The sequence below is a fragment of the Miscanthus floridulus genome, chromosome 6 (assembly GCF_019320115.1).
Source record: "Miscanthus floridulus cultivar M001 chromosome 6, ASM1932011v1, whole genome shotgun sequence".
Taxonomy (NCBI): domain Eukaryota; kingdom Viridiplantae; phylum Streptophyta; class Magnoliopsida; order Poales; family Poaceae; genus Miscanthus; species Miscanthus floridulus.
In genome coordinates, this window is record NC_089585.1 from 144,820,719 (window position 1) to 144,831,077 (window position 10,359).

A 10,359-nucleotide genomic window follows, 5' to 3' on the forward strand; every position below is an offset into this window, starting at 1 on the left:
ACCATTGATCGATACACCGGTCTGCTCGTTGGTTGGTTTGTAGGCTGATTTAGACTGACTGGTGCTAGTTTGTTATGAGAGAAAACACCGTTGGCTGGCTGATTTGGGCTGGCTGAAACAACAAGCAAACAGGCTGGATACCCGTGAGACATGAGATGAATGGAACTGGAAAATTGGATGGAGTTGAAAATGAACTCAGCTCATCAATGTCGTTGTTATTATTGTTGGTAGATGTTGTTTTATAGTCTTGCCCTCGGTTGGCAGCTTGTCTTTTTTTTTATGTTGTTAAGGATTATTTTTATAGTTTGCCCTTCCCAGATAGGCAGGTTGACATCTTTTATAGTTTGGCCTCTAATTGTCAGCTCAGCTTGTCTTCTTTTATATTGTTAGGAATTATTTTTATAGTTTGCCTTCCCCGGTAGGCAGCTTGGCAGCTTTTATAGTTTGATCTTCGATTGGCAGCTTGTCCTTTCCTGTTGATGTTGATATATATATATATATATATATATATATATATATTGCCATTCCTCTAGTAGGCAGCTTGTTCTTTTTTGTTATTGTTGTTAAGGGTTGTTTTTATAGTCCCCCAGCAGTTAATAGTTTGCTCTTTTTTGTTGTTTTTAGATGATGTTATTATAATTTGGTTGCCGGTTCGTAACTTATTCTTTATTGTTTTTGTTGTCTTTGTTAGGGGTTGTTTTTATAGTTTGGCCTCCAGTTGGCAGCTTGTCTCTTTTTGATGATGTTGTTAGGTATTATTTTTAGGGTTTGCCCCCTCCCCAGCAGGCAACATGTTCTTTTTTTATATTGTTTAGTCATTGTTTTTATAGTTTATCGCCCTAGTTGGTAGTTTGTTCTTTTTTGTTGTTAGGGTTGTTCTTATAATTTGGCCTCAGTTGGCAGCTTGTTCTTTTGTTGTTGTTAGAGGTTGTTTTTATAGTTTGGCCCCTAGTTGACTAGCAAATGTCCCCGAGCATGGTAACAGAGCCCAATACATATAGGAATCGGATGCTAGATGCAAGTTGTTCTAACTCGTATGAGCGTGAGTCATGAGTCTAAGTCACATACAAGATACGTAGGGCGCGACCCAATACGTATTGGAATCACCCTCCGTATTTACCATCGGTAGACGCGATTTGTTCTGGCTCATATGATTAAATATGTGAGTCCAAGTCACATCCAAAAAGATATGAAGTGTGTGAGTGTGGTTTGTGAAGTAAAAAAATGTGGCGAAAAAACTCTCCACTGCTCATATAGTTAGGCAAAGATGGACCAAAAGATTAGATAATACCTCTTTATTAGTTATTATTATATTATTTTTTAGTAAATTATTATTATATTATTTATTATTTATAGATGTATCAGACATAAGCATCGGCCTGGTTCAAAATGGCCTGACAGCTGGCCCGTATAAATATCAGACCCATGGCTGGTCCAGTTATTGCTGATCATCGTGCTTGTTAGACAACGATTAGTAGACGGGACGTCACGGGCAATTGGACTTTCCACCTAGGCTACCAGCCCACGTAAGCAACAAAACAGCAAAAGACGTCAGATTAAAATCCATTGGTTCAAAATTCGTGTGCTGGAAGCTCTTGAAACACCCAGATTCTTCTTATGTTTGGCATTGGTTGTTTGCTTGGCTGCCATCTCGCGGTTGTCGGAAGCATACAGAACATCCTAATGACGACAGCTAGATAGCCCCAGCCGTATAATTTCATCTGCAATTTCCTTAGCAACGCGCAGGATTTAGTTAATTTTGAAATATTTTGACTTAGAAGAACTCTGAAAATTAATTAATTTTGAAATTTTCTTTTAGCGGAGGGAGTATTTATTTCAGTCGCTTATAAGAGATTAGTCCGACCAATCAAAATCAGACACGCTTCATCTCATAGCTCCAAAGTCTCCGGGCAACCGGTCGAACGAGGATACAGCGTGGTAAGCGATCGGTCCCCCTCCCCCATGTTTCTGCTGTTTGACCCATTCGCCCTTCCGTCGTAGCGCATGCGCGCACGCCCCGAGCGGTCAAGCCTCGCTCTCGCTGCCACGTCCCTGAAACGTAACGCGCGTGGCAGAGGCACACGCACGAAGCAGAGAGCAGAGAGCGAGCCGCCGCGGAGGGCTTCGTTCCGGTGACCGGCCGGTGAGGAGGGTCTGCGTTCGCCGTGCCATGCGCCAAGACCAAGATGGACGCCATGCCGATCTCCGATGGGCTGCCGGGCAACGTCACGGAGCAGATGCGCAACGCGACGATGCCCAAGGCGTCCAGCACCGTGGTGTGCTACTCGCCCATGATGATCACCACCAACGGCATCTGGCAGGGGTTCAACCCGCTGGAGTTCTCCCTCCCGCTCTTCATCCTCCAGACGTCCATCATCGTCGTCACCACCCGCTTGCTCGTCCTTGTCCTCAGGCCCTTCCGCCAGCCCCGCGTCATCGCTGAGATCCTCGTACGTACTACCTCTGTGTTCTCCTTCCTGCACGTAATGCGCCCGTATGCATGTATTCATGTCTGTGCATGCAGGCCGGCGTGCTGCTGGGCCCGTCGGTGATGGGGCAGATAGACACCTGGGCGAACATGGTGTTCCCGATGCGCAGCCTGCTCACGCTGGAGACGGTGGCGCACCTCGGCCTCCTCTATTTCCTCTTCCTGGTCGGCCTGGAGATGGACATCGATGTGATCCGGCGGTCGGGCAAGAAGGCGTTGTTCGTCGCCATAGCGGGCATGTCGCTGCCGTTCTGCATGGGCGTCGCCACGTCCTTCATCTTCCGGCACCAGGTGTCGCGGAACGTGCACCAGACGTCCTTCATCCTCTTCCTCGGCGTCGCGCTCTCCGTCACGGCGTTCCCGGTGCTCGCCCGCATCCTCGCCGAGATCAAGCTGCTCGGCACCGACCTCGGCCGCATCGCCATGTCCGCCGCCATCGTCAACGACATGTGCGCGTGGATCCTGCTCGCGATCGCCATCGCCATCTCGGAGGCGGACAACGCCGCGCTGTCGTCCCTGTGGGTGCTCCTCTCCGGGGTGCTCTTCGTGCTCTTCTGCTTCTACGCCGTGCGCCCCGGCATGTGGTGGCTCGTCCGCCGCACCCCCGAGGGCGAGGGTGTCAGCGACATGCAGGTCTCCCTCATCCTCACCGGCGTCATGCTCGCCGGCGTGTGCACCGACGCCATCGGCATACACTCGGTCTTCGGCGCCTTCGTCTACGGGCTGGTCATCCCGACCGGACCGCTCGGTGTGGTGCTCATCGAGAAGATCGAGGACTTCGTCACCGGCCTGCTCCTGCCGCTCTTCTTCGCCATCAGCGGCCTGCGCACCAACGTCCAGAAGATAAACGACCCCATCACCGTTGGCCTTCTCGTGCTCGTGTTCGTCATGGCCAGCTTTGCCAAGATCATGGGCACCATCATCATCGCCGCGCTCTACACCATGCCGTTCCGCGAGGGCATCGCGCTCGGCTTCCTCATGAACACCAGGGGGCTCGTGGAAATGATCGTGCTCAACATTGGAAGAGACAAAGAGGTTTAATAATAGTGCCTTATTACTGGTGTCACAACAGTCAGTGCGTTGATTATGATTTACGGTGATGAATGTGATTTATATTTTTGTGCGTTGCAGGTGTTGGATGACGAGTCGTTTGCGGTGATGGTGCTGGTGTCGGTGGCCATGACGACCCTGGTGACGCCGGTGGTGACCGGCGTGTACCGACCGTCGCGGCGCCTCGTGGGCTACAAGCGGCGGAACCTGCAGCGCATCCGTCACGACAGCGAGCTCCGCATGCTGACCTGCGTGCACACCACCCGCAACGTGCCGTCCGTGCTCTCGCTGCTCGAGCTCTCGAACCCGAACAAGCGCTCCCCGATCTTCATCTACGCGCTCCACCTCGTGGAGCTCACGGGACGCGCCTCCAACATGCTCGCCGCGGCCGCGGCCTCCTCCGCCTCAAAGCAGAGCCGGACCAGATCGGGATCCTCCCTGCCCCCCGTGACGGAGCACATCTTCAACGCCTTTGAGAACTACGAGAGGCACACTGGTCAGTGCGCAGACAGGATACAATTGCACGAGCTCCTAATTATATTAGCTGAGTAGATGACGCATAGCATGCTGGCCGTGTGTGACACAGGAGGCGTGTCCATCCAGACGCTGGCGGCGGTGTCGCCGTACCAAAGCATGCACGAGGACGTGTCCGTGCTAGCCGAGGACAAGCACGTCTCGCTCATCGTGGTCCCGTTCCACAAGCAGCAGACGGTGGACGGCGGCATGGAGCCGATCAACCCGCACGTCCGCGGCTTCAACGAGAGCCTCCTCTCCACGTCCCCGTGCTCCGTCGCCATCCTCGTCGACCACGGGCTCAGCGCCGCGGCGGCGCGGATGGCCACCGAGCACCACGTCGCGCTCTTCTTCTTCGGCGGGCCCGACGACCGCGAGGCGCTCGCGTACGCGTGGAGGATGGTCGAGCACCCCGGCGTAACCCTCACCATCGTGCGGTTCCTCCCGCCGGACTACAGGTCGCGGTCCGTCTCCCGCTCGACCTACCGCCCGTCGGTCGACTCGGACTCGCTCGCCATCACCATCAGCACGGAGGGCAAGAGCGAGCAGGAGCAGGACGAGGACTACCTCAACGAGTTCCGGGCGCGCAACCACGGCAACGAGGCCATCTCCTACGCCATGCGGATGGTGGCCAACAGCGAGGAGACGGTGGCGGCCATGCGGGGCATGGACAACAACCTGCACGAGCTGTACATCGTGGGCCGGCGCCCCGGCGAGGTCGGGTCGCCGATGACAGCGGCGCTGGAGGAGTGGATGGAGAACCCGGAGCTGGGGCCCATCGGGGACATGCTCGTGTCGTCCGACTTCTCCATGTCGGTGTCGGTGCTGGTGGTGCAGCAGTACGTGGTGTCCGCAGAGCCCGCCCCCGTCCCCGCGCCGGCCGCGAGCAGCGACCCCGTGCGCCAGTACGTGAGCAACGCCAACCAGCGCCCGTCGGCGGCGTCCGGGGCATACCGGACGAGCGCCGCGTCGGCAGCCAATAGCAGGTGGTCTGGCTCTGGTGGCACCGTAGGCTTCTGAGGGATCATGATGTACTTCCTAGCTTTTTAAGGCAATTTAGGTACTTAGTCGTTTTGATTCAGGAGGTTGTTTTTATTGTTTGTGTAGTGTATGTATACTGCTGTATTCTATTTTCGATCGGGCAGGTTTATATGGTCAGTGTCATGGGTTCATGTCTGCTTTATGAGCACTGAACGTGACAAAACTCAAAAGGGAAGCTAACTTTTCTCCGTTTTGAAAGTGATCTTCTCTTATATAACAAAAAAATCGGTAAGCTTCGATCGTAAGCTCATGATTTGATACACCCAAAAATTGATCGGATAGAGATGTGCTCGTACCATTTTGTTTCTGAGAGGAAAAAAACTGAGCGATTTAAACACCTGTTGGTGAAACGAGGCCGGGCCGATCAAATGGCCTTCTCCCTTGGTGGCCCGTCATCTAATGGGGTATTTGATAGGGCTAGGGCCCTTGGAGCCGGACGTCCTTTGCCCATGCCGTTCCTCTCTCCGCCTCCAGAAGCCTTCTCTGAGTTTTGTCCGGTTGTGATGCTTAACAGAGGAGGTCCCCCCCCCCCCCCCCCCCCCCCGGTCATTATTAGCAAAACCTAGTATCAAAAAATAATATTAGCAAAACCTGAGGATTTACACTGTTTGATACACTTTTTGTAATATACTACATGCATTCTTAATGGTCTTACAGTGTTGTTGTGCTTCACGAGCTTTATGTTAACTAGCAGGTGACCCCGCGCAAAAGATTTGTATTGCGCTGCTAAAAAAAATTCATAAAAACCCGTCACTGTTCGCAGGAACTCTGTTACTGTTCACCTTAATGGGTCAGGACTGTTCATAGTAACCCGTTACTGGTCATAAAACCCGTTACTGTTCACAGAAACCCGTTACTGTTCATCACGAAGCGATCGAGCGTTGACGGTTTCGGTAACAGTGATCTGTGAGAGGGACGGAACTTCGGTGGTTGCACGCTCTTTATATATATATATATATATATATATAGATCCTCTGGTTCTTGTTTTGATGTTATCGTATTACCTCAATCCACATGTGTTAATCGCACCTTAGTCCACCCCAACACATATGGATTGATGCGAATACGACTACATACAAACAAGGCCTTAATCGGGTAGTTCAACTAAACTCCATAGTTTTCTTTGAAAAGGTTTTCCCGCTTTATTTGAAACAAAAAAAAGTACACAGAAGTGTCACCATTCTATACCAAGTGTTCAAGGCGCGTCCACGGACATTGCTTAAGTCCAGGCTCTGAAAAACTTGCACCGCTATATGATCAGAATGTAACACTTCTAAAGAAACTAGAGGGTGCGTGGTTCTTTAGTCGCTCCTAAAATTTATGTCACATCGAATGTTTAGATACTAATAAAGAGCATTAAATATAGATTAATTACAAAACCAATTACATAGATAGAGGCTAATTTGCGAGACGATTTTTTAAGCCTAATCAATCTGTCATTAGCACATGTTTACTGTAGCAATACGTCGTCAAATCATGGACTAATTAGGATTAAAAGATTCGTCTCGTAAATTAGTCGCAAGTTGTGTAATTAGTTTCATAATTAATCTATATTTAATACTTCATGTATGTGTCTAAACATTTGATGTGACAGAAATTTTATGAGGACCCGTAGAAACCAAACACCCCTAAACTCTCAGACACTTGCATTTTCTGAGGCAGAGCTCTACTGTATGTCGTTCCAGACTTTCAGTCCCATTTGAGCTTCCCGGAGCCACTACATTCATCTTCCACATGATTCTCGGCGGTTCACTTGCCTTCTTCTTCCATTTGTTTTGTAACATGCTCCAATTTTTCCCAATATCGTTGCTTGTACAGTGGGCGTCATTGTCGCGGTCCTCGGCACCATGTGTCTTTTCACCTTTTTCTCTTTCACGCTTGTAACCGTTGATATGGACCCTATATATATATACTATTTATTGTGAATAGAATAGAGATCATTTGCATCAACTTGTTATCTCTGGTTCTCTATTTTCTAACACGTTATCACGCACACGTTGTTCTTCCCTGAGAAGAAAGGCCGAAAAGCATTATCACGCACACGTTGTTCTTCCCTGAGAAGAAAGGCCGAAAAGCAGTTCGCCGGAGGAGTTTGCCGGCGTCGCTGTATGCAAGGAAGCGGCCTCCACTCCAATCGGAGATCAAGTCTTCGTTCTCCTCTCAGACGGCCGATGGCCTTCAACATCTGCAACACAGTGGCCGTCTTCCACCTTAACAGAAGACGAGAAGTGCAGAAGGGAGGATAACAGAGAAGTCACGCAGGCATCCGCCTTTCTCTATTGCGTTCGTTCGGCAACATCGAAAATGAAGCATGGAAACAATTTCTTTGGCTTTGTTGAACGCGTGCTAATTGGAAAAAGAACATGAAAGGATTGCAAGCCTCAATCCAAGAACGATATGTATTCATTTTTTTCCAATTCGAGATTCTTACCTCTAAGAAATCGAACGATGGACGAGTTCTATGCCCCTCTGGCCTGCGGCGCTCGCGTGCCCGGCCATGCGGTGGCAGTGCTCGATCGGCAGCGGAACCCGCATGCCCGGTCGGCTGTGGATCCCCGCACTCGGGCGCTGCAGCGACGGTGCCCGCGTGCGCCCCTGCGGCGGCTTGGCGACCCCACACAGCGTCCTCGGCCCGACACTCGAGGCCTCGCGCGCCACACACTGGTGGCAACGGCATCCATAGCCAAGTTCGGCGCAGGTGACCGGATCCACGGTGGCGGTCGCACCCCTTCGGCTCGAAGCAGAGGCGGCTGCACCCGTTCGGCCCATGGCGAAGGCACCCGCTCGCCCGGCCACAGGACAGCGGCTCCGTGTCCCGCCGGCGACGGCTGGGGCTACGAGTCCGCTCGGCCTGGCGCGACCGCGCACCCGGTAGGCAGCGGTGGCCGCGCAGCGGTTACCGGCACCAACGCCTGTTGCGCCCCGTCGGTCTGTGGCTGTGTGCTCGCCGGCCCGGGCCAGAAACGGCGGCGGCGGCGCACTCGCATGCATCAAGAAAGGCCGAACGCTGCAGGGCTGCAGGCAACCGTCCGTGAGGCTTCCAGTAAAGGGTTAAGGTTGTGTCATTTTGCATAGAAGTCATTTATCGTTCATATAAATTGCATAATAATCTAAATAGATTATTTATGTTTAACCTCAACACATCACTGCAATATATTGCAATTATATATCCTATAAATAGTCGTTTTAGACCTCGTATCTAAATAAATCATGATATAATTATTTACCTAGGGTAAATAGATAATTTTGAGGCATCAATTCTCATAAATTGCATCATGTATTATATTGCAGTTGAATTTACTATTGTCATGTTTAGATATGCTTTCTGTGTCTATGATTTTCTGTTTTAGTCATGGACTCCAACGGTATTAGTATAGGTAGAGCTTTTACTCCTATACATTGTTTGGTTTTAAGACCAGAAAATTGTTCATGTCTAAACATATATAGTTCGTCGATTTTGTTGTTTGACAATTAATTTTAGTTACAACAAAATCGGATCCTCTTAATTAATTAACTGATAGTTAATTAAGGATGGATAAATTTAGGCTTATATGAGTCTAATCCAAAAAAGCAAAATGGTAGCCAAACCATTTTTGCTAGTGAGGCTAACATAGGAAATGAATTTTGCTTTGATCCTACGGGATTTTGCATAGTTTTGCCACTGGCCAACTAAAGCACTATATGCTTAGTAATTTTAGTACAGTAGAGCGTTTATTCTTGTATTTTGTTGACCTTGTTAATTTGGCAATTTTTCATAAATTGCATTTTAACATAGGTGAATTCTCTTAATTAAGTGTTGCTTAATTAATAATAGATTATGCAAAATTTTCCAATGCATATCTTGGATACATATGCGATCATAACACAAGTGATCGAGTCCTAGATATTGGTTGCGTTTAATTCTTCTTGAATTATTCGGCAAAGAGACCGTGCCTATGGCAGCGAGTATTCGTCCATTGCTGAGAGATTTACGTCATGTTTATTTAAACTTGATGATTACCTACATTGTGTTGTCCCAAATAAGTGTTTTGAAAATATAAGAATGGTACACTTTTATGGTGGCTACCATCATTTATTATTAAATGCTATACATAGGTAGTAGAGTCTTAGGCATTGCCTATGGTATATTCATATGAATATATCAGCCTAGCCTAGAGACCGTGCATATAGCAGCAATTTATTTGTCTACTACTGAGAGATCTACTCTATGTTTCGGACATAGAGATTATCTACAATGTGTGTGCCAACATTAATAATGATCATTTGTGAGGTCTAGGGGATAATCGAAAAGTAATAACAGATTATAGGAATAATGGGATCGAACGTATCCTAACAGATCTCGTAGTATCTTCAGGTTATCTTCCCGGTATCTTGTGGGGCACGCCGAGCAGCGCCGTGCTCCACAAGTCTTCGTCTTGTGGGCTGGACCACCCCTGGGAGCGCAACTCATGTAGTTTGCCGTGGGTATCCGGTGTCGTACCCCCCACACCATGTCTCGGGGGCGCGACGTCGCCATGCCGGCTCGCTCCGCGCGAGCGCACGCGCGCTGCCGCGTGTGGCCAACTGCGACTACCCTGTCCTGGCCGCCACTGGCTCTGCCGTAGGGAGCCACCACTGCTGCTCGCATGGCCAAGCGACGCGGCTGCCTACCTCGCCGCGCTACCGACCTGCCTCATACCGCGATGCAGCCGCTGTAGGTGCTATCGCCTCACCGTCACGTCTATGCCTCCCTCTGCACCCCTACGTCGTTGCTGGCACAGTTTGGTGCTCGCCGCTACCGCGCGCACGTGGTGGAGCTCACCATTGCCTTGCCATTTATGGCACAGCGGCCGTGCGGGCCATGCCGGTCAATGGATGCGCGTGCTTGTTTGATTGCATCCGCGTGTGTGACGCTCTGATCGCGCCGATCACATCCCGCCAAGGCAAGGCCGTGCTGAGCCCACCTACCAGCCCCGTCTCCCTCTTTCTCTCTGCTGACCGCCGTTGAACCGCGCCACCAAATTACCCAGCGATCGATCACCTCCATTCAATTTATCGCATCCACGGCTTCACCATCACATCATCTCACTGCACGAGCCCACCCAACCATGAAGAAGGCACTACTAAGCTCCAATTTGGAGCTTTTCCCCGTCGCCATGCCATTAAGGTCGCGCTCGACCATGGTCGAGGGTAGCCCTCCTATCGCTCATCCCGAACCAATTCACCTACACCACTAGCTTCACCTTGACTCCGTCTTCACCTTGCGCGCCTTAGCCAAACCGCTATCG

At 50.3% G+C, this 10,359-nt stretch overlaps 1 protein-coding gene across 1 annotated transcript; it reads left to right on the forward strand.

Annotated features, from left to right (window-relative positions):
- The first annotated feature begins 2,013 nt into the window (after nt 1-2,013).
- LOC136460070 (cation/H(+) antiporter 15-like) lies at nt 2,014-5,231 on the forward strand. The gene is made up of 4 exons (XM_066459907.1): nt 2,014-2,450; nt 2,525-3,523; nt 3,620-4,034; nt 4,125-5,231. The coding sequence occupies exons 1-4, from the start codon at nt 2,187-2,189 to the stop codon at nt 5,069-5,071; spliced, it is 2,625 nt and encodes an 874-aa protein (XP_066316004.1). The 5' UTR covers nt 2,014-2,186; the 3' UTR covers nt 5,072-5,231.
- The last annotated feature ends 5,128 nt before the right edge of the window (nt 5,232-10,359 follow it).